At 39.6% G+C, this 25877-nt stretch overlaps 1 protein-coding gene across 2 annotated transcripts in view; it reads right to left on the bottom strand.

Annotated features, from left to right (window-relative positions):
- The window catches only part of macrod2 (mono-ADP ribosylhydrolase 2), a 452466-nt gene that overhangs the window by 123261 nt on the left and 303328 nt on the right, over positions 1-25877 (bottom strand). For both annotated transcript variants that reach the window (XM_058058340.2, XM_058058339.2), the window contains exons 7-8: positions 16519-16549; positions 1376-1449 (exon numbers count right to left, since the gene is read on the bottom strand). In XM_058058340.2, coding sequence (XP_057914323.2) covers positions 1376-1449; positions 16519-16549 — 105 coding nt within the window. The remainder of the gene's footprint in view (positions 1-1375; positions 1450-16518; positions 16550-25877) is intronic.

Raw genomic sequence — 25877 nt, forward strand, 5'->3', positions numbered from 1 at the left:
ACATGTGACACAGACTGCTCTTGTCGCTCTGCCCCCGCCCCTGACTGCTGAAGCCCAGTCACTCATTACATTAGCTGATCCGAATGATGTCAAAGTTGTGATTTGTTGGTGTTGTTTCATTCATTTGAATTTAAACACATTTCCGGGTGTCAGTGTAACTTTATCATTCTTTCATTTTTAAGGTCTACATTGCAGGTGCTCAGTTATTGTTCTCATAGATGACAAATGTTCAAGTTCGACAAAAACCATCCCTCTCACAATGCTCTTGTTTTCAGGTCTCAGAGTGCAGCCACCATCATGGATGTGAAAACAAAACAACAAACAAGTCAGCTTTGCTCATTAGCTTGCTATTTACAGTCAGCAGTATGCTATGTGAAAGCGTGTTACATCACAGTGTCAACACATTCCCCAGATGCACCTTACAGCAATCATCAGGTAAGGTTTTGTCACACATCGGTTGCAAAGTGATCCAGCAACATGTATTATTTGACTGCTTGTTCGCAACATCTGTAACACCAGCTGAGCGATGCTGAAGCACATAAAAAAATAAAAATAAAAATCAACCCCCAGTGACAGAAAACAGTGTCACAGTAAACAAAGATGACCTCTTGGGGTCAACTCACTCACTCACTGGCAATAATAAACAAACTACACATGGCTATTGACCAACCTAAGCTGACTTAATGCAATACATCAACAGTGGCTTACAATGAATACTTTATCAGTGTAATAGATTTATGTGATTGCATAACTTGTTTTTGTTGCTCAGCGGACTGTGTCATTGGCTTTACATGCAGTAGCTATGACTTTGCTACATTATTGTTCAACCATTTATTAAGATAAACTATATGCATTATTTCAAAAATGATTAATCATTCCTGATTTACCTTGGTACTGTAATTCATACATGTATTCAATTTCACATGCTTTTCAATTGAAATAAAATCCATTCCACTAGACAAATGCTCAATAAACATAAAATATAAAAGCACTTCCAAACTTTGTAGACATCAGTCCACAGGGTGGATAATGATAATAAATTAATACAAAAACCCATCATAGATTATTCCAACTGATGTGTTTATGTCCGTGGGTATGACGGTCTTCCCCAGCAAAGACCAATTAAAGAGTCAACAGACCGTTTAAGGTCTGGTTAGTCTCAGACTGGCTTTTAATTTGATATTCATGCAGCCCACAAACTGGATGGTTGATCAAGTGAAGCAGATGGATGAGATGTCGGTTTGATTCAGGGATGCATGAAAATTAGTGTTTTGTGTCACTGTGGTGGTCCAATCATCCTCACTTACATCGCGTCAAAGAAAATAGATGGTGGAGGCCCATTTGTTTTGAATGCAGAGACACAAGCATGTCCTACCGTATTAGGATTCTCTTCAATCCATCGCTTTACTGTGTTCAGAGCGATGCCAGCTGCAGGCTCGTTGGGAAAGCCTGGGGAAGGAAAATTAAACAATATGAATAGCAGTTGTATGAAGTAGCAAAAATTGAAAGATACAGTAGAACACTGACACATTCTGGATATGTAAACTTAAAAGTGAATCGCAAGAAGAAGCCACCCAACCAAACATGGCCACTCTTCCATTTAATAAGCCCTGCATAAAGGACCAGAGATTGCAGAGGGCACTATCTCGCTGTAATGACAGAGGTCTCAACCTCAATTTCAACCCAAATCAACTGGTACAAGGGCCATGTCACATTCGTAGCTGGTTGGTTATTGCACAGGTCACTTTCTCGGATCTCTTTTTCTTCCTGGGTCATGGCCACGGATATAACACAGTATGACCTATGAAACAGGCTTACAAGTGCTGCAAGGACATTTAAGGTGGATGTAAAGAAAAACGGCTTGGCGAAAACAATCAGTCCTTACATTGCCTGAATGATGTCATCTGACACTTGACAGCGCTAGAGGTCAAAGTCGATGAATAACTGTTGTGGAAAGTTTATAGTGTTGACAGTGAAAAAAAAAGAAAGACAAAAACACCATTATCTGGCTTCAGTCACATTATTGATGTGTGTCTATGGTTTGGTTTTTCCTTTCTTTTCTCCACTCTCTGCCTTGCAGGATAGTTGAGTTACACCAAGAAGGGCTAACATGTTTGCTGTTCTACAAGAAAGGATGCGAGTTGCATACGAGCCAGAAGTCTGCGTGTTTGCAGACAGTTCATTGAGCGTTCAGCTTTTAAAGATTAGGTCAAAAGAATTTTGCTTCAAGTACCTAATCCAGCATGCCAAGTCAGTTTGCAGGTCACCTGATTCCTCTTCTCTTCTTTGCACTTAAACCTTAGCAGCTGTATCACCTTTTTTTATAATATTTTTCCACACATTTACAATTATAGACCAGCATTTCAACGCACGCTTCCATGTAACATGAGTGAACAGATGTGAGAAAGACAAGAAAGCTGAGAAAAATAACCCACAGAGAGACAACCAGCTGTCTAAAAATAAGAAAGGAAAGGAAAGGAAGGTCCATATTTGCACTTTCTTTAAAAAAAATGTGACGTGAATAAGACAGACATTTTGAATGGATTTCAATCATAATACAAGGTAGAGCATCTGGTCACCTGGGGAGAATGCCAATGTTTACAATATACCCATGTAAACATTGAGTGTGGAAAATTATTGTAATAATATTAGCGCTGTCAATCCATTAAAATATTTGATCACAATTAATCACATTTTTAATCCATAATTAACTCATAATTAATCACATATAGAAAGTTTTTAGTAGTTTAGGGGAAATGTCTTGGTGGTAAACGATCCAATGTGCAACTACAATGATAATTCCATAAAGTTTTATGTAAAGGGATATTAATTTCTGAAATTTGGGCCATTATTTAAAACAATACAGTCAGCAAGCATATTTTTGTATTACTATTTTTCTTCATTGTTATTATTAGCATATTAGCTCTTAAACTCACCCACAAATGTTCAGCAAATACAAAATGTGAGCGAGTGAGATCTCTCACTGACAAAAATATATTTTTGATTACAGTTTCATCTCAAAATAAGATTTGTTTATTTATGATACTGGTTTTAAATTCTAAATGTTTGTGAGTAAAAAAGCCTATTTAGGAACATTCAGAAACGATTATTATTCCGGATTTGCCTCAATGCACCTTTCCTTCATGAAATGTATAAATGAAAAATATCTAAAACACAGGGCTAAAGTCATAAAACATTTTATCAAAATTGCAAACTCAATGTAATTTTTTTTCTCTTTTAAAACCCGTAAAAATTCATAAATATTAGTATTTATATTATATATTCATACATATTAGTAAATATTATTATATTACAATACTGTAACTATAACTAGCGACAGCTGGGATAGGCTCCAGTATACGGTATGCCTCAAAATGAGCACATCAAAACGACATTATTATGTCATTCTAATGATTTGTGAAAAAATCTATTCTATTAACACAATAACATTTGCGGTGATCTGAGACTTCTACTTCAATAAATGAACATTCCTGATGGAAGTTTTTTTTCACTGCTCTAGTATTGTGTCTCATTTTGTCGAGATGTACCTAAAGTTGTGGACAGAGGGTGTTCAGCAATGTTAAAAAAAAACAATTGAATAAGTTCTACTCCTACATCGCCTCCACAGCCCTCTCTCACTCTCCTTTGGCTCTCTGTGGAGTGTGAAGGTTTCAGTGCAAGCCAATCTGTCAGGAGGTGGAGCGCTGGCGTCAGGTGCAGTGATGGTGGGCCCTCCAGGGTCTCTGTGCTGCTTGGCTCGGCTCTGTCCTAGGTTGGGAATATGGCCGACGCGGGGAGATTTGTCTTCGTGAGGCGTACTGATGGGATATGTGCCGTGCAGTGGCGCTGATGAGGACTCAGGTGGTACAACATTATTTGCGCTGGAGGGGTTCCTCTATTTCATCACAAAGTAGAGTTGGGGGTGCAATGAAGGAGGTGGATTTTGTTAACAAAAGAGAAACTAAGGCAACATTTACTAACATAATGTTTACATAATACATCCTGTGGTGTCAAATAGAGGGAAGTGACCACAACTAAAGTGTCATATGAGCACAACCTGACCTTTACCTCAGCATGTTCACACCATTTATTATTTCTAGACAAAAATTATCAAATTTATTGGGGTCTGTGTATTTCTTTCTATTAAGTGAAGATACACCAATGTCTCTGTCTAATATTAAAAAAAATATCCATAGATGTATTCGTATTTTTACAGCCTTGTGCATGTGGGATCTGTGTTCATAAAAAGACAGCCATACACAAATCCCTGATGCAACCCACAGACACGAGCCTTTGTTTGATGTACAACACCTTTATGAGTACTGTGTGTGCTCTGGATGTTAAAGCTGAACTGTCCAAGTGATTATTCATTTGACGCAATCCCACTCGCGGTTTACATATTCAATGTTGTTCTTTTTCCGACGGTGAAGAATATCCTTACTAGAATCAACAAAAATGTAACAAATGTTTATATCGAACTAGAGCATGGGAGAAAATAAATGCCTTAAGAACTTTTTTTTGTCAGCGTTGCACCTCTCTCTCTCTTTCCTACGTCTACTGAGTGAACTTTCACAACAAACTTGTACAGCTCATGTGTGTTCTTTGGTGAGAAGAAGTGAGAAGGTGCTACTGCACCACCTGATAAAGTGCAAGGAAGTAAGCCATCAAGCAGGATGCATGTACAGTATGTGCAATGAAACATCCGCATGCCTTCTTTGCTCTTATATAGCTATCCGAAGGCTTACCCTTCTTCTTCTATGATTTCTTATTTATTCATCCCTTGGAGCATTCTCTGTTAGAATGGAGACTCTCAACCGTTCCTTAAGTTGACATTGGTCAAGGTCGCAACCATAGAGAAACACATTGCTAAAGGTTGCAGAGTCTGCTAAACAATCAACTGTCAAAAGACAAAAACCATGAAAACACTCTCGGAAGTTCTGTAAAAGAATATTTCTAATACACAATTGAACCTGAGTTATGGCTATTAACCTGTTGTAAAAGGTCAGACAAAAACTGAAACAAAATTGACAAGCCTGTTCAGCGCACTGTTTGGTTGAAGAATAACTGAGAATGTGTGCAAAAACAGGCATATATTTTTGCCAATATTTTTTCTCACACATAGAAAATGGACCACAAACACTGAATCCTACACTGAAACTTGAGGTTAGGCACAATGGATTCATTCATTCATTCATTTTCTACCACTTTTCCTCACGAAAGTCGCGGGGGGTGCTGGAGCCTATCCCAGCTGTCTTCGGGGTACACCCTGGACTGGTCGCCAGCCAATCACAGGGCACATATAGACAAACAACCATTCACACTCACATTCATACCTATGGACAATTTGGAGTCGCCAATTAACCTAGCATGTTTTTGGAATGTGGGAGGAAACCGGAGTACCCGGAGAAAACCCACGCATGCATTGGGAGAACATGCAAACTCCACACAGAGATGGCAGAGGGTGGAATTGAACCCTGGTCTCCTAGCTGTGAGGTCTGCGCGCTAACCACTCGACCTCCGTGCCGCCCACAATGGATTGATTAAGTTAAAATTAAAATAAATATTAAACCAGCTGCGCAACTCAATTCATGTTAAAATTCATGTAGATAATCTGGACCGGGGACTGCACGGCGGACGAGTGTTTAGCGTGCAGACCTCACAGCTAGGAGACCAGGGTTCAATTCCACCCTCGGCCATCTCTGTGTGGAGTTTGCATGTTCTCCCTGTGCATGCGTGGGTTTTCTCCGGGTACTCCGGTTTCCTCCCACATTCCAAAAACATGCTAGGTTAATTGGTGACTCCAAATTGAATGTGAGTGTGAATGGTTGTTTGTCTGTATGTGCCCTGTGATTGGCTGGCGTCCAGTCCAGGGTGTACCCCGCCTCTCACCTGAAGACAGCTGGGATAGGCTCCAGCACCCCCGCGACCCTTGTGAGGATAAGCGGTAGAAAATGAATGAATGAATGAATCTGGATCGGTCAGAAGAGACAATTCTGTAAGATAAGGGTCAGGGCTGCACTACCTGAAGCCAGTTAAGATGTCAACTGGAAAAGGAAGATAAACGGGTTCTCAGCCTGTCAGGACAGTTGAGGTTGCCCCAAGAACTCCAGATGCCAATGCGTGGGGGTCAAACAGCCCCGAGCTACCATTCTGTGCTAACACCAGGCTATGACCATGACCGACTTTATATCCCACAGAAGGAGAAAGAGACAAGGAGAGTTGGAAGTATTTTATATGAGCAAAATAGTGTAGGATGGAAGGGATCAGGTTTTATGGCAGAAGTGATGACCCCTCTTGGAAATGTTCCACAGAGGTGATGCCCAGCTTTGTCCTATATGCTAAAATTAACACCTCATTTTAAAACCATGGTAATGAGAAATGCTTCATTCTTGAGAAAGTTTTGAAATACTAACATCTTTTGATCTGAGTTTGGGATGTTGTTTTGGGAAGAATCAACTTTGAGATAATCATTTTCTTCTAATTGAGGACACACTTTTCACACTAATGACCCACTTCCCTTGTAAAGCATCCAAAAATATCCAACACATATTGCTTCACATTTCAGCACACTTTTATTAGTGTATCAGGTGTAGTATGTGGCACTTTGCTGTTTGTTGACTGGTCAACAAAGAATTACTTGGTAACCATCCAATAGTCCCGTTGCGAGTATTAGTGACCTACCTAAAAGTGCACTTTTCCTTAAAGCTGCAGGTTCACAAAGTTGATGAATAGTATGTTTTCTAAATCCCAGCATCAAGGCCAAGTTTAGGCCAACAAATATATTATTGTGGTACTTTAAACATATTTAAAATAGTTGAAAAATACTTGGTTAGAGGTGACCTACCTAAAAATGTAGTTTTCCTTTAAAGCTGCAGGAACACAAAGTTGACGAATAGTATGTTTTCTAAATCCCAGTATCAAGGCTAAGTTTAGGCCAACAGGCTTCAAATATATGATTGTGGTACTTTAGACATATTTAAAATAGTTGAAAAATACTTGGTTAGAGGTGACCTACCTAAAAGTGCAGTTTTCCTTTCAAGCTGCAGGTACACAAAGTTGACGAATAGTATGTTTTCTAAATCCCAGCATCAAGGCAAAGTTTAGGCCAACAAATATATTATTGTGGTACTTTAGACATATTTAAAATAGTTGAAAAATACTTGGTTAGAGGTGACCTACCTAAAAGTGTAGTTTTCCTTTAAAGGTGCAGGTACACAAAGTTGACGAATAGTATGTTTTCTAAATCCCAGCATCAAGGCATCAAATATATTATTGTGGTACTTTAGACATATTTAAAATAGTTGAAAAATACTTGGTTAGAGGTGACCTACCTAAAAGTGTAGTTTTCCTTTAAAGGTGCAGGTACACAAAGTTGACGAATAGTATGTTTTCTAAATCCCAGCATCAAGGCCAAGTTTAGGCCAACAAATATATTATTGTGGTACTTTAAACATATTTAAAATAGTTGAAAAATACTTGGTTAGAAGTGACCTACCTAAAAATGTAGTTTTCCTTTAAAGCTGCAGGAACACAAAGTTGACGAATAGTATGTTTTCTAAATCCCAGCATCAAGGCAAAGTTTAGGCCAACAGGCTTCAAATATATGATTGTGGTACTTTAGACATATTTAAAATAGTTGAAAAATACTTGGTTAGAGGTGACCTACCTAAAAGTGTAGTTTTTCCTTTAAAGGTGCAGGTACACAAAGTTGACGAATAGTATGTTTTCTAAATCCCAGCATCAAGGCATCAAATATATTATTGTGGTACTTTAGACATATTTAAAATAGTTGAAAAATACTTGGTTAGAGGTGACCTACCTAAAAGTGTAGTTTTCCTTTCAAGCTGCAGGTACACAAAGTTGACGAATAGTATGTTTTCTAAATCCCAGCATCAAGGCAAAGTTTAGGCCAACAAATATATTATTGTGGTACTTTAGACATATTTAAAATAGTTGAAAAATACTTGGTTAGAGGTGACCTACCTAAAAGTGTAGTTTTCCTTTAAAGGTGCAGGTACACAAAGTTGACGAATAGTATGTTTTCTAAATCCCAGCATCAACGCAAAGTTTAGGCCAACAGGCTTCAAATATATTATTGTGGTACTTTAAACATATTTAAAATAGTTGAAAAATACTTGGTTAGAATTCACTCTGTACTGACTACATGGAAAATTGAACAGTTTCACTTGGAAAAATAGCTTTAAATGCTCTTCCAATCCAGACTAAACTCACTGTATTAAACTCTTGCTTTTGCCAGAGGGAGGGGACCTGCCTGGCCATCGCTGGCGAACAAGTAGCATGATATCACAGTTGAAAGATAAGGTGTCATAAATGTCTCCAAGCTTCCTAATCCTAAAGGGATGAAGACAGCTGGCTTGGAGGGAAGAATCTTTCGCGCTTTACACCTTTGATCTGACCAGAAGAGGAGAATGGCAGCATGGACAATCCAGTAGAATTTGGGTGGATTACACCCGCATATCTCCCACAGGCAACCAGTCAGTGCTGTATCTCTTTTGTCAACAGTCCCCAGATTTATCACAGAAACACACGAAGGTGGAGAGTGAGCAGTAAATAGGGAGATATTTCTTCTTGGAGGAGCAAGTAGGATTGCTGCACTGAGGGTGTGTCACTGCTTTGACGAGGTTATGCAGTACATGCAAGTGTGCCGTTGCATATGTCATGTGAATATTATCAATGTCCTTGCTTTTGCATCCTATCAGTTTTTTTTTATTGTTCTTCTAATATTGATCTGAGCATATGCATCCTAAACAAATCATTACAAGGCAGCAATGCCATGATCTCTGCAAGGCTAAATTATCCACAGGATGTCTTTAAAATACGTTCTATGTGACTTTGCTGGTATTGCAGACAGAAGAACTGGAGAAGGAAGGAAAAACATTAAAAAAAAAAAACATGGTATAGGAGAGCAGACAGGCGAATGGGATGAATAAAGACAAAATGACCTCTCTAAGTATAGGTAGTCGACTTTTGGCACCAATCTTGTGAGACATTAAGAAGCGCCTCCACCTTGGAGGAATAATCCATTTATACACAGGTCACATGGCTATGATGGATGTGCAAACAGGAGTAACACTTAATAACCTCTATCATGCTAGGTGACCCCGTAGCCCACAGTGGGTACCAGTTTGTTTACGGGTGGTACTTCCAACACGCTATCCGTACCGAAATTCTGTTGTGGCTAATGGGCCTGACTGAGGGATTAGACTGTCAGCCTAGTGTGAGCCCTCATTTTTCTTCCCACGCATTGAAGGCACCCCCTGTGCCCCCCTGCTTCACCCAACCTTCCTGCTCTGCCATCATCTGTCAGTGGTGACTGAGTCCTCTGGAATCTCGAGGCACGAGAGACAGTGTCAATTAGCATTAGTTTTTTTTTTGACAAATACTGTATGTGTTTGAATTGTGACAATGGAAGCTAACACGGTAAATGTTTATTTGTTGTGTACTGTACTGTATCTGAATAGTTATATTCACTCATAGCTCAGACAGTATCCCCTTCTGGTTCCAGTCTACAGCACTAAGCCTTCTGTGTAATTTAGTACCACAGTTCCCTTGCAAGCTCCCCAAAACATGACATAGCTGTGCAGGCACAATGAGGGGGGACGACTGCTGTATCCACGGAACCTAATATCCAACACCTACGGTACACCCAAGACACGTTTACATGGTAATGTTGCATTTTCATCTTCATGCGGGTGGCTGGAGTCGAGTGGCAACCAGCTTTGAGGCACATTAACGCACCAGCATGTTAGTGTGAAGCCCTTTGCTATGAACACGATACGGCAACCGGATCGCCCCAATCTCGTGCTGGAAGCCGATATTATCCAATCTTCAAAAATACACATCAGCCGCCGATTTTGTACATACATACATTTTGTTCTATATTATCATCCATTTTCTATGCCGTTTGTCCTCACTAGGCTCATGGGGGAATGCAGGGATCTCAGCTGACTTTTTTCAGCCAGAGGCGGGGTACACCCTGGACTGGTTGCCAGCCAATCACAGGGCACATATAGACAAACAACCATTCACACTCACATTCATACCTATGGACAATATAAAATCTCCAGTTAACCTGACATGTATATTTCTGGAATGTGGGAGGACCCAGGAGTACCAGGCAAAAACCCACACAAGCACGGGGATAACATACAAACTCCACACAGTGATGAACTTTTTTTTTTTATCTTTTCATATTTATACTGAAATAAAATGGTTGAAATGAAATAGCAAATAAATGTAGCAGAAACAACAAATAGTACTCACGTCAAACCAGAACATAGATTGACTACTTCCTGGTGGTATAACAGTTGGACTCAAAATTATTTCAGCCCCCATTTGAAATAAAATCTATTTGCAAAATGCATGCAAAATAGTGACAACATTAAAATATTAAATAATTTTGGAGTGACATCCATTAGCCACAATAATGACCAATGATTTCATTCATTCATTCATTTTCTACTGCTTATCCTCATGAGGGTCACGGGGGTGCTGGAGCCTATCCCAGCTGTCTTCGGGCAAGAGGCAGGGTACACCCTGGACTGGCCACCAGCCAATCACAGGGCACATATAGACAAACAACCATTCACACTCACATTCATAACTATGGACAATTTGGAGTCACCAATTAACCTAGCATGTTTTTGGAATGTGGGAGGAAACCGGAGTACCCGGAGAAAACCCACGCATGCACGGGGAGAACATGCAAACTCCACACAGAGATGGCCGAGGGTGGGATTGAACTCGGGTCTCCTCGCTGTGAGGTCTGCGCCTAACCACTCGGTCGCTGTGCAGCACGGACAATGATTTATTATGGAAAAAAGTTTTGGAACTAACTTAAATTTTGTTGTTCAATTGTAGTGCTCATAAAAATTACAGAAACATAAAATGATTTCCTACAACAAAATACTGAAGGTGCAGAGTTACTGCAGAACAAAATTTAAGCCATGACTGTAGTTTTGACAGGGTTGTGCTAGTAACATACACAAATATAACTAAACCCATTGAAGACATAACCTTCAGCCTTGCACTTTAAACTCAAGTAATAAGAGACATTGCTATGATGTAACTTTCACATTTTAGTTTAGAATTCTGGAATATAAAATTGTCCATAAAGGTTATCTAAAGTGCACAAAAACTGCCAAAAGCATGCCAGAAAAAGAGTAGAGCCTTTTCCTGAGCCTGGCAGCACAGGGAGAACGCATGGCGAGGAGCACAGAAATACAATATGCTACAATGCTGTTCTTTTTTGGAAATCCATCCTCTATTTGCCCTCTGCTGTGTTCGGATCTTCAGCTTTAATCAGCTGCATTGTTCTGTGGAGATGCAGTTATGGGAAGTGCTAAGCTGTTTATTTATTGAAGAGGCTTTAATACCTCCCCTCAGCAGCAGGCTTGGCTCGCCACAGCCTCACACTTTGAAGTAAGGGGCTTCTGGCAGGGTGCAATGACGGGCCCCCACCGGCAGTGCAGCACTCGACACCACAATAAACACAGTGAACTGCAATAAGCTGTGCCCTCGTCAGCCGCATACAGTAACAACAATGAACTCCCCCCCTCCCTATATGAATGTCTGTTGTGCTCCAACACAGCTGTTTAACAACAAAAGGCCACAGCCACTTTGAAAATCGGCCTGCATGTAATCACTTCCATTCTTTTATATCACCCTGTACATGAACAAAACAGCCGTCACCAAATGTATTAATATTCAACTGTTTATCCTGTTCAGGGTCACGGGTGAGCTGACTTTGGACAAGACGTGGGCTACACATGGAGTAGCCTCCGGTAACTCACAGTGCATATATAGACGCATGAGCTAACTACAGTCTCCAATTAACTAACCTCCATGTTGTTGGACTGTGGGAAGAAACCAGAGTAACCAGAAAAAAACCATGCAAGCACTGGGGAGAGCATGCATGTTTTAATCTGCTACTGTGTTTTACTGCATTTGTTTAGGGCTTAGTGTTACCAACAGCTAAACAGATGTGGTTAGTATGTTGGTCACACAGTCATGAGATAGGAGGGTGGGTGTAGTTTGCATGTTCTTCCTGTGTGTGCATGGGTTTTCTCACCCCGGCAATCAGTCCAGTGTGTACCGTGCCTCTCACCCAAAGTCAGCTGGGATAGGCTCCAGCATACCCCTAGGGATAGGCCGGTAGGATGGAAAACAGATGTCTTAGTTTAAAGATTTAGAAAATGCCTGCACAGAATATGGTGTCTGATGAGCTGCTTACTACATAATACATTTACATGAGCTTGTGAACATGTGATTTTTTGTTTCTGTACGCTTTTGAAAAGTTCTACCTCAGGCGCACAGATTTTTTTTAAATGATGCTCATTCACCGAGAGCTGCTTAAGAAGCTGTGATTTGCATAGCTTACCAGTACTGCGCATACTAACTGCTTGTACTCAGTCTTATTCAAAAGGACATTTTTAATACCTCGTGAGAAAAAGCAGTAGAAAATGAATGAATGAATGATGGAATGAATGCTCAGTGTTCAGAATATTTTGATGGGAAATTTAAGTTAATGGAGTAATGTATCACTGCTGGCCAATGTATATATACTATATATATATATATGTGTGTTTATGTAACAAACAGTTTTTTCATTTATAAATCACTCTGGAGTATAAGTTGCAGGAGCAGCCAACCTATATATATTATATATGTATATATATTATATATATATGTATATATATTTATTTGTTTCATGTTTATTTTTTGTGTAGCTGAATAACTATTGTGTTAGCATATCTTACATCTATTCAGCCTGTTCTCTATTCTTTTATTGTTAGAACTTGCCTTCCAAGAGGACGTAATGTCTGCTTTGGTCAAGTAGTTTGTAAAATAAATTACCCGCAAAAAATGTGACTCATACTCCAGTGCGACTTATGTATATTTTTTCTACCTAATTATGCATAATTAGGTATGCATAATAATTTATATTGTGTACTCCGGAGCGACTAATAGTCCAGAAAATATATAAATACACACATATGTGTGTGTATATGGAAATGATAATTCTGGACTGGGCACTTTCAAGTCAAGACTATGACAATAACACTTGGAATATTTGAGATGGAGGAAGATCTCCAGGTTTTCCTCAGCAATCCGAAACACTACTCACTGCATTGTGGAAAGTATCTGATCACAGATCAGATTGTAAAACCCTCCAGAGAGTAATCCATGTTGGGGAAGAAGGTAGAAGTACAGCAACTAAAATGATCAAGTCCTCATCTCAACCTGCAAATTGACAATTTTTTTCCTAAATTAGACATATGATTCAAAAACATGTTGGCCTCAACAGTGGCCAAAATATAGTCAATCACACCGCTTTAAAAAGCCAAGTGAGCAACATGTGACTGTTTTCTGGGATTGCAAACCTGAAAAAAACATATGGTGGCGGTTGTCTATTCGGCTTCTCCCATCAGGGATCGCCATAGCGAGTCACTCGCATGATTTGTTTGGCTTACTTTTTACACCGTTGCTGATGCAATCCTCCCATTTATCCGGGTTTAGATCCGCCACTTGGGAGCTTCAGTGTGCGGAATGCTGAGGCACTGGCCAGAAATCAAACCGCCACAGACTGCACAAAATGCAGTAGCATAAATCAATACACTACCAGTACCTGTAAAAACATATGGAATTAATTACAGATCTATTTGGGCCACTTCAATACATGCCACTAAATCTGACACAGTTGGGATATTCTACATTGCCTCAAGCTGTAATATTAGAACAAAATTGATTCAACTTTGACATCAATTGATGTTAGCCGATTATCTTGGCCGGATACCAGCAAAAACAGTATCGTATTATATCAGGCTGCTAAAATCTCAGATATTGGCACTCTGATACAAGCAGTCCATTCTACTGCCCGAGCCAACACAGCAACACTTGTGTTCATCATGCAGAACCCACGTGAGCACAACAACAGTGTGTGCTAGCGTGTTTAGCAAAAAGTAGGAGTCAGAAAAGGACATTGGAGATGAGCGTAAACCTTGTCATGCATAAGTTTCCCTTGGTGGCAAAGTATTTGAAGCATGACTTTCGCAACACCACTGCTATAACAGAAAGAAGACAGTCTTCGCCGGAGGTGAGTAACGTAGGGTTTAAACGCTTCAATGCGCAGCTCAATTGTTGTTAAAACTATACACCAGACAGTGTGTAACTGTGCTTATTTTGTGTAAGTAATCGAACAAAAGGGGTTCAGCTGCTGTCTGGGAGTCCTGGGGAGGGCTTGGGAGTGTGACCAGTCACGGCGAAGTGGGCTTGGCGGGAGGCATGCAAGGAGAATGGCAGAGAGCGGGGTAAATTACACAGACTGTTTGGGTAGTAAGTAGGCAGGAAATCCATGGAAACACTGCAAGAAGAGGTGCAGAGTCTGGAAGATCTAGAAAGCTTTCTGTTCGGGTTATAATAAAAAATAAAAATTTATAAAAAAAAAACTTAAAGTGTATTAGGAAAGCAGGAAGTGAACAAATGTAACAGTTACTGAGTGTAAAAGTACCATAAGGAGGGGTAGGATTTAATAAGCTTTGCTTCTTCCTACTCCTTTTGGAACTATGAACTGATCAATTGTAATCTGATACATGTTCAAATGAAATAAAACCATTACCATTACCATAATGGGTAGGAGTCCACAAAGGCACAAAGGTGTGAAAATCAGTATAATCGGTCTCCTTTAACGGCCAGTCCAGGGTGTACCCCTCCTCTTGCCCTAAGACCTGCAAACTTAGTGAGGATAAGTGGCATAGAAAATAGATTTGATGGATGGAGGTCCCCTTTAAATTACTTATTGTGACCTGTGACCACAAATGTATTAGTTTAAATGTACAAATGCAGACTGTCAAATGTTATGGTCAATTTCTCTTAAATCCAAAGACCATACGACAAGCCATCTAAAAAAAATGACCATAGTGATGCCTAAGCGAGGCGGTATGTGGGACAGTACCCCCAGCACGATTAATATCTCTGAAAAACACAGAGCATGGTCTCATCACCTTATGAAGGACAGTCCATCTTTTTCTATTGGTGTTGATGGAGACGTAAAACCTTTTCAGGGTTTTTTTTTTTTTATATGACTTGCAAGGCCGAGGAAGTCTCATTTTGTTTTTGGTGTTTGTGAAACTGTTGCTCACTGGAGTGTTGCCGCTGCTGTTAATGTATGGAAGAATAGCTTGAGGGAACAGTGTTTGCACCTTAGGTACATAATCTGCTGCTAATAAAGAGTGATCAAATCACATAGAAACTCTTGTGAGACAACTGTGCTCGCAATTACAGGTCCCAGATCCTGTTTAATAGTTCCTCACGCATACACTGACTTTATTTAAAATTTAAATAGAAAATTGGCATCTTGGTAGTTTTAAATTATTCATATAATGCAAGGGTTTCGGTTATGGAAGCACTTTGTTTAGAAACTATTGTCACTATAAGGAAATGACATTAACATGTGAATTACAACTTAAGTGCATTGCTTTTGCAAGATAGGCATGTGCAAAAACTCAACCAGAATGAACAAAACCAGATTTACTTCTCACTTGTCACCCTGCTTCGTGAATCCGCTGAGTTTCCCTGCATCTAGCACCTTTTTCTATGATAACTTCAAAGCCTGTTTATGTCAACAAGTTTGGCATATTTGCAAAGTGACTTTGTTTAATGAGCACAGCGGTTCGGTGCCTGCACGGTTCATTTGAGGCCAGCTGGTCCCATGAGGCATTCTGTTAGCCTGATTCAAGGCTACTGTCAATGGGTAACATGCTCTAAGGCAGGGGTGTCCAAACATTTTCCAACGAGGGCCACATACTGAAAAATGAAAGGATGCACGGGCCACTTTGATATTTTGTGAGCCAACAAACACATGGAGATACACAAAAAAGTTATACACATTATTACGCTGCCTTTGCTCTTTTTTTCTTATTTTTGCTGTTTTGACAGGCTGGGCTGTGCCAAAATTGTGACATGTGTCCCGTGAGGTGGGCCACATGGTGAGGCACATTGTAGCCTCTCATGCTCAGTCTGGAGGACCCTGCACATTTAAAGACATTGAGGGGCGTTCATTTGATTGGTTAAGATTACACTCGGTTGTGTTAAACCCTCTCATGTCTTCACTCCTCCCACTTTGCCACTTGCACCGGTGGGAGGCGCGAGGGTGTGGGTGCGCCACGCAGTGCGCCGCATTCACAAAAACTGTAAAGTGCACTGGCAACACCCTGTTTACAAAAACAGAGCAATATAACCTTTTTTCCACAACCTAATTTTCGACAAATTAAAACTTTATTTGTTGTTTTGTTTGTTTTTCAAACTAAAATGATGACTTTTTCTCATGAGATTACAAACTTTTTCTATTTTGACTTATTTCCTATAAAATCACTGCTGATTTTTTTCATTTCTTTGTTGTTGTATTTAGTTGTTTTGTTAAATCATATTTTCAAAATGTGCCACTGGCAACTTACATTCAATGTGAATAAAAAAAAAGCCAAATATTGGTAATCTTACCGTAGATCCCTGTGGATATACATGGGAAGGCCTGTGGGGACAAGACAAAGAAATGACGGTCAAAAGATTCACAGTCAGTAAGCATCAACAACAACAATAATAAATCCCCAAATCAAAGAAAACATCTATTTTCGACATCTTTTGCAGACACTCATCCAGAAAGGCAGAAATAGAAAGAAGGCAAATTTATTGAATATAAATATTTCCTCATAAGCTAAACTGGAGAAGCTTATTTGTGTCTGCCTTCCAATAAAGTCACCACATTGTAATAGTTCCTGGTTTGGAGCACTTTGCAGCAGACATATTATTCAAGCATGGCTTTATAGCTTAAAATAGTACCATTATTCTTTACTTGTGTCGGCAAATATATTATGATACATAGGCCTTGCTCTGAGCGTCCCTATTTCACATTTATCTTTTTAAGTATATTAATAAACAGTAAAGAGAAAGGATTTTTTTCCCCCTCCAAAAGGTTCCATTTGTCCTGAAAAGCAGCTGAACTGGTGCTTTGGTTCCTGCATTCATCAAAGGGTGTGACCAAACCATTAATAAATAAAATGTCACGAGCAGCTCACTAATGGATTAATATTAAAAGCACTAATACTGTATACAAGCACTCTGAATATACTCTATAATAGTCAGCAAAACCATCTATGGCTTGTTTTTTTCAAACAAACAATTTAGAACGATGGTTTCACCCCAGATAATTTTGAATGATTTGTCATTATATTAGTAATTATGGCCATACTCTTTTCAACACAGCATAAATGGGAAAAATAAAAATAATTTTGTATGTCATGGTTTGTGCTTCTTGAAAATGATTCCCAAGTATATAAAAGCCTTTCTGACATTTTGAGTCACAGATCACCTTGAGGCTGTATTGTCCACCAATAAAAGTGTGCAGACAAACATACAGTATAAAATACACCACTTTTAAAATGCTAAAAATGAAGACAACCAGTCAAATAAACTAAGCACCAAAATTATATTTGTTGGCATATTGGCATATATACGTACATACTGTATAGTGATGATCAACAGAACATTTGAGGTAAAAATCTAGGAGGGTTGTAATTATACCTTGTGAATTCATTGTTGGTGTAGTGCTCGGTTAGCTAAGATAATGATGAGTTGTTGTCACGGTTCATTGCACACGGGTCGGTCTCTGTGAAAAAGTGGACCAAATATACATTGCGTAATACTTAATTTATATAATGTAATTTGTATAGTAGAATTTGAGGGTTGATTTTGGAGGCCAAAGAAAGGCCCGCATTGTTAATTCAGTGAACGGCATCAAAAGATTTTTGTTTCTGTATGCCAATATCCTAAACAAATGATTCATATAAGCATAATCCAGTTCAGGGCTTGAAAATAAAAATGATATAAAAAAAAATATGGTCTGCTGTTGTCATGACCCTTAACAGCTACTCTTCAGCCTGGATAGCCTCTCATTAGCACAGGAGTCGTAACAAAACATTCAGAATTGTTTGTGGTGCTTGTTTGAACTTTGCCACCTCCTCAAATCTACTCGTTGGGACATTTTCAGCATGTTTTATTTTCCACTGCGGATAACATTTGACGAGCTGCTATTTGTGTGTGTTGAGTTCCTCTTCCCAACAGACATGCACATATAGACTCCTCATGGTTCTCAAGCACTGAGAACCATTACGTATTTGCATTCTTGTGAGAATGCAGATATTCTGTAAGTCACTCTTGATTATTATGCACATCAATGTTTACAAAATTTGCACAATAAATTATTATATTTAATGATATATTTATTAATTGACAAAAAATGTAATCAAATTAATCACAGATTAAAAATTAATCATTCACAACTATGCGTAAAATAACCGTTTTGCGTTTTTTGAAGAAAAATATAAATGACAGGACACAATTTAATATATTTTAATCCATTACCAGCTCCAAATCTAAAATGTTAAGCGCCGAAAAGACACTACTCTACATGCCTGGAAATCTAAAAGACCCGTTTCTTTAATAGTAGCAGAACAACTGAATCACCCTTTAGCCGTGTTATTATGAGCCATGATGGATTATGTTCAAAGACATTACTGAATTTCTGAGTGTGGATGTATTTTCTGGGTTTCACGAGCATACTTAAATGCAGGAAAATGTAGTTCTGCAGTCTGACTTACTCTAGTCAGTGATAAGAATAGCCACTTACTCTTTTTCTTTGTATTTTTATTGATTTAGACCACATACACACATAACAAAAGCCGTTGTGGTGATATTCCGAGTGCCCCTGAATGCTCCTCGATATTGTCTTGTGACACTGAGAAAGTGTCGTTCCGAGGAAGACTAGAGATGTGTTTGTGAGTTGAAAATACAGTACTTATACGGTGTTAAAATTCCACTGCTGTTAATGTGTTCAGGTCTGAATAAAGTTATAAAAGAGCATTAAAGTCTGAGGGGACACTATTGTGCCGTCACAACCGGTGGCTTGGTGTGGTGTGCATGCGTTAATTATGCAAACACATGTAATTAATTGAATAAATTAGCTACTGCCATTAATACACTATTTTTGACAGCCCTATTTATCATTGCTATAAATAACAATAATAATTGTAAGTATAATAATACCTTTTTCTTTTCCACTCTTAAACCCAACCAGTCTTTTTTCCATGTGGAGGAGGAATGTGCCTCTGTTTGTATCCTGATTTAACAGTTCACAGGTCGCACCTGTCAAGGTGATTTTTCTCTTCTGTGTGGAGATTTAAATCTTTTAGCGAAGCTTTGACCTTTCCAGATAGCTGTCTGACTCTGACAACAAACTACAGATGATGAAGCGCAGAGAAGCATAGACATTTTTTTTTTTTCGTCATCTGCCAAGCTCTGACCATATTTTTGCTGGAATTGAGGCATATATATATATATATATATCAAATATACCCTCAAAATATACCACACATCACAAAACAAGTAGTTTTGAAATTGTGTTCATTTACACTGCGCTCATGTTTGTTTTAGTTCAAACTAACTGACTTGCAGTGAAAGGAATCATTCGAATCCTGGAATGCAACAAAGAAGCAAACCTAAAACGTGAGAGAAAACGCGTCTAGCCAAAAGTCAGCAGGGATAACCTCCAGCATACCCCCGACACCCTAGTGATCATAAGCGGCATAGAAAATGGGCCGATGCTTCATCAGTAGCACACTCATCTGGTGAGAATATATAATAGCAACTGGCTTATCAATTACTTTCACCTACGTGGAGAAATGTAAATTAATGGCAATGGATGAAAAATAAAAAACAAACACACCTCCTTTTTTATCCAGGCCGACTGAAGATTAAGAAACATTTGCGTTTTAGATCCAAAACCGGGCGTGCTCCACCCTCGCCAAATGGCGGCTTGGAAGCCGCTCAGAAGACTGTATACTGCCGGCTTGTGACTGTCGTTGGGCGGGGCAGACCTATCAACAGCACTCGCTGTTGCTCAGTGAGAACACAAAATTCTCAATGCGTGCTTTCACTTTTGAGTCCCCAAACACCAAAAAACTCCCCAACGACACGAGAAAAATAAAGAGAAAACATTAAATATATATATTAATTAAATTATTATGATATTTTATATTATTTATCCATCCATCCATTTTCCTCCGCTTGTCCGGGTCGCGGGGGCAGCAGTCTTAGTAGGGAAGCCCAGACTTCCCGGTCCCCGGCCACCTCCTCCAGCTCCACCGGGAGGACACCAAAGCATTCCCAGGCCAGCTGTGAGACATAATCCTAATTTATATTATTATTAATTAATTAATATATCTATATATATATATATATATATATAAATAGAAAAATAAAGCAGTTTGAATTTTGCCAGATCTAGCCACAAAATTACTAAGCTGGCAACACTGCTTACTTCATGAACCCTACGCAAAATCACATTTTGGACCGCACCAGAGTAATGAACCACAAGTGAGAATGCAGTTTTAAAGCATTTAAATAATTTGCTTCTTTAAGAAACACAATTTGTAGACAGTAAAACATATAGAAATACAGCTATGCAAGACAGAGTCAGTCAATGTATTTGGAATATTTCTTGTGTTTGCCTGCAGCCCAAGCAAACCTTGCTGATGTGCTCTGTCTTCTATGAAGGCCAATATGTCGATTGTGTTCGGGCTCATATTCAGCAGTTCTCATTTGACCACATCATGTTCTCCAAAGCCTTGTCTGATTCATTCAAACAAACATCAGACAGGTCGAGATATGTGTCTTCTTGAGCTGGGAGACCTTGCAGATACTGAAGGATCTTAATACATTGTAACAAAGTGTATTACTAATGGTTTCCTTGGTGACTCAGCACCCAACTCCCTTGACATCATGAAACCTCTTGTACGTCTTCCATTTCTGAATTATTGTGCCAATAGTGGTTTCTTCCTTGCTAAGCTTCTGGGTTTGTAGACACTTCCAGTCTTGTACAGTCTCCGACTTGGCCCTGAGGTTCTTTGACAGTTATTTGCTCTTTCCGATGGAAAGGTACAAATGGAGGAGACATTCATTTTATCTACATACTGACTTGAGATTAGTAGTATTTTTCTTAAGGGATCAGACAAATTTGTGTGCCTCATGGACACATAACCAGTCTGTGGAGGTCCGAATGCTTGCTGGTTGGTCGGGGATCATTCATTCATTCATTCATTTTCTACCGCTTTTCCTCACAAGGGTCGCGGGGGGTGCTGGAGCCTATCCCAGCTGTCTTTGGGCGGGAGGCGGGGTACACCCTCGACTGGTCGCCAGCCAATCACAGGGCACATATAGACAAACAACCATTCACACTCACATTCATACCTATGGACAATTTGGAGTCGCCAATTAACCTAGCATGTTTTTGGAATGTGGGAGGAAACCGGAGTACCCGGAGAAAACCCACGCATGCACTGGGAGAACATGCAAACTCCACACAGAGATGGCCGAGGGTGGGATTGAACCCTGGTCTCCTAGCTGTGAGGTCTGCGCGCTAACCACTCGAGGGGATCAAATAATATATATTTATACTCTCCTCCAATAAACTGCCATAAAAGCGATTAAATGGGTTAAACTTACAAAATGAGCAGGAGATCAAATACTTATTTTCCTCGCTGTACTCATATTTAATAAAACACGGTGATGATTCCCTGCTGCAGTCAAAGATAATGACTGTCCTGTTGTGAGAATGCACTGACTTAAATGTACTGTGAAGAAGGGTGTGAGCCAAGGATGTTCTACATGAATACACTGGAACAAGATTGGCATACACAAGCACAAGTCATAGTGTTCAATAGAGTAAGAATAATAAAGCATAACCTACTTTTTTCATTGTTTTCATCAACAATGCACCGTGTAGTGAAAGCTATTTTGATAGTTGTTAGCGTGCATACCTGTAGATATGCTTACACTGTATATAGGTCCAGAGTTAATTAGAACAGCGAGTAGTGTACATACAGTCATGACCTATGATTCCTGCTTTAGGTTATTATTTTCTATCTGCGGCTGCTCATTAGAAGTGAGTCAGCATGTCGGCCCGTGTTGGCATGAGGCTGCGCTTGACATGTTGCCTTGTTGATGATTTTCTTTGCTTATAGGGAGTGCACGGAAATTGGTCACCAGGGAAATTATTCTGTTGCTGGGGCTCCTCCCTAATCTATCACATCGCGTTAAAGTGGAACACCTTTCCTCTCAGCATTTCTGCACACTTATTTAGCTCACACTGCATGAAGGATGACAAAAGGCAGCTACTGTGATTATTAGATGACTAATTGTGTTCCAAAGCCTGAACCAAGAAATATCAGCATGCATTGTAAAGGTGATTAAAACCAATTGTGATTTTATGTACAATTTGTAAATATGATTATGGAATTCTGTTCATTTCATGGAAACAGAACACGTGTCTGCCCTCAAGCGAGAGTGGGATGACCAATTTAGTTTTCCTCTACATACAGTCGTGAACTACATGTGGTCATCATTAGACATTGTTACTCACCACTACTGCCTCCGCTGACTGTGTTAGTGAGAAATGTGGATCTTATTACTGAGAACCGACTAACTCGCCACAAGTTTAACTTTTATAATGGAGTCTTCACCACAATGTTGCCGTTCCGACCTTTTAAGGCTGAAGTGAGTCAGTGTGGGTTGGTGTGTCTAACAACAGAAAACATCCATAGAGTCAATCTTTGTGTAATTTAGTAATACAGTGGAACCTTGGTTAGCGTTAAATGGATGCTAACTGAAATAATTTTTCCCATTAGAAATAATGTAAATCCAATTAATCAGTTGCACAAAGCCAAATATGGGAGCACAAAACAAATTTTTATAGTATTACAATTAGTTTGTATGCCGTAAATAATTCCAAATGCATATACTGTATTTGTACTCCGGAGCGGGCGGCTATTAGGCATCCTTCGTGGGCGTGTTTACAGGTAATAAAAGAACGATAATGTCACTGACCGACCACCGCCTCATGGTCGTTACGTGACCAATAGTGAGCTTTGAAGACACGCCAACATTCATTAATTCATTCATTTTCTACCACTTATCCTCACAAGGTTCGTGGGGGTGCTGGAGCCTATCCCAGCTGTCTTTGGGCAAGGCACAGGGTACACCCTGGACTGGTGACCAGCCAATTACAGGGCACATATAGACAAACAACCATTCACTCATTCATTCTTATACTACATAATAACTAATACATAATACATAATATATACATACATAATAACGGAGTAATTCCACTTCTAGTAAGTGGAAGACGTGTTGTTGTTCGGTGCACAGTGCCACACGGTGGTTATAAAGACAACTGAGAGAGACTGCCCACAAAAAAAAATCTAATTCTGCCGATTACAAGCTGCAAGTAGTAAAATATGCAAATGAAAATGGTAATGTAACAGGAAGAAAGTTTGGAGTGAAAGAGAAACTTGTGAGGGACTGGCGAAAAGCGGAGCAAATTCCAACTACAATGAAGAAAACAAAGGAACCCGTGGGCGAAAAGCTACATTACCACAGCTAGAGGAACAAGTTCACAAATACAGTAGCTGCGTGAACAACGTACTGCCGGGAGAGGCAAAACGAGTACATTTTGACATTTTGGTGTAAATATTCGACATTAACTGAAAAACACGAGGGGGCGGATGCTAACTGAGGTTCCACTGTGTTACTTATTGGGTGATTTTATTAACAAAGGCAATTTGTCTAATTAAAGCAATGAGTTATTAAATTCACTGTGTGACCAGTTTGCCAACAGTATAACAGAGCCACTGTAATACTACAATCACAATAGCACCCTGCAAGTTCCAGTCATTTATTTATCGGGTGGATATAGCACAGTAAAGATGGCTGAACCTCAGGCAGAGCAGCAGTTGAGCAGTAGCTGCTGCCTTCACATCGTGAATGTGAAGCTGTGAAATAGCCATAAGCAGGGAGGTAAAGTGGAGAAAAAGCATTCACGGGCCCAGTGACTCCTGCCGGGGGAACACCTCGTCTCAGATGGCTGAGCAAATAGAACTAGACCCTGGGTGCAGCCCCTGTAGCTTGGAGCCTTCTAGCCTGTTTGCACATGGAAGCTATGATTACAAATCACAGCAGCGAGAGTTTTCTCATGTTTCAGATCCACAAGTGTTGCCGAAATGTGGATTTAATGTCTGACTTTTGTTCACTTGGCTGACACGGCTAACTGATGTTAACCATGGGCTATGTCCTGCACACTCTGCTCACACTGTTTTGCTAAGATATTTTACACTGAACAATTGTATTTCACAAAAAAAACATGCTCCATATTACTTGGCTGAATGAGTATTATAAGAATGCACCAACGACTCATCTAAGAGGTCACAAAAGGCCCCAAAACAACATTCAAACAACTGCAGGTCTAACTGGCCTCAGTTAAGGTCAGTGTTCATGACTCCACCAATAGAAAGACACTGTGCAAAAAAAAAAGAGAGTTCCGAGACCACTGCTGCACAAAAATGACATTAAGGCTTGTCTCAATTTTGCCAGAAAGCATCTTGATGCTTATTGAGTATTGGAAAAATACTCTGTGGTCTGATGAGACAAACGTTTACCTTTTTGGAAGGTTTGTGTCCCATTATATTGGGCGTAAAAGTAACACTACAAAAAAGAACTACAGTAAAATATGGTGGAGGTAGTGTGATGGTCTGGGGTTGTTTTGTTGCCTCAGGACTTGCTGTGATAAATGAAACCATGAATCCTGAGGGAGAATGTCTGACCATCTGTTCTTGGCTGAATGAGTATTATAAGAGTGCACCACCGACTCATCTAAGAGGTCACAAAAGGCCCCAAAACAACATTCAAAGAACTGCAGGTCTAACTTGTCTCAGTTAAGGTCAGTGTTCATGACTCCACCAATAGAAAAACACTGGGCAAAAAAAAGCCAACGAGAGTTCCGAGACCACTGCTGCACAAAAAGAACATTAAGGCTTGTCTCAATTTTACCAGAAAGCATCTTGATGATCCCCAACACCTTTGGAAAAATACTCTGTGGTCTGATGAGACAAACGTTTACCTTTTTGGAAGGTTTGTGTCCCATTATATTGGGCGTAAAAGTAACACTGCAAAAAAGAACTACAGTAAAATATGGTGGTGGTAGTGTCATGGTATGGGGGTGTTTTGCTGCCTCAGGACTTGCTGTGATAAATAAAACCATGAATCCTGAGGGAGAATGTCCCGCCATCTGTTCTTGGCTGAATGAGTATTATAAGAGTGCACCATCGACTCATCTAAGAGGTCACAAAAGGCCCCAAAAAACTGTGTCATACATACGTGTGTGGGCACACCTACACGCTAAAACAATAGAAGAAGAAAAAAAGATGTCCGTAGGTATGTTGTCTGTCACTTATCCAGCTTCCCTGAATTGACGAAAAAGTGAAATTTCAAAATATTCTGATATTATGTTGGCTTTTCGGCAACGGTATACGACTGCTCTCTTCTGGTCACATGACATAAATGGACGGGGTGGGTTTGCTTGTCCACACAGCAACAGCCAGACAGCATTGGACTTACCTTACCTCTGGAAGCTGCTTTGAAAAATTACTGTTCCAAGCCACCCATAATGTCGTTGCCATGTGGATGAAAAGCTGAAAAGATGAAATGCTTTCCCGTTTCGACCTGAAAATGTTCCCATGTGGACAGGCCCTCAGTGAATGAGCAGCCTATTTACAAATGGCACAATGATGGCACTATAACCAAAAATATACCAGATAGAGATGAGACACAGCTCTATCTTGGACTCAGAGATTTTATTAGCCACTATGTCGTAGCCAACAGCTTTGAACTTTACTTTTACTACAATTCTTGGATTGACATCATTATAATAGTCTTGTGAAATATTTATTGTAATCATCACAAGAGCCATG

The sequence above is a fragment of the Doryrhamphus excisus genome, linkage group LG20 (genome assembly GCF_037039965.1).
Source record: "Doryrhamphus excisus strain RoL-2023G ecotype Guam linkage group LG20, RoL_Dexc_Guam_v1.1, whole genome shotgun sequence".
Classification (NCBI taxonomy): Eukaryota; Metazoa; Chordata; class Actinopteri; order Syngnathiformes; family Syngnathidae; genus Doryrhamphus; species Doryrhamphus excisus.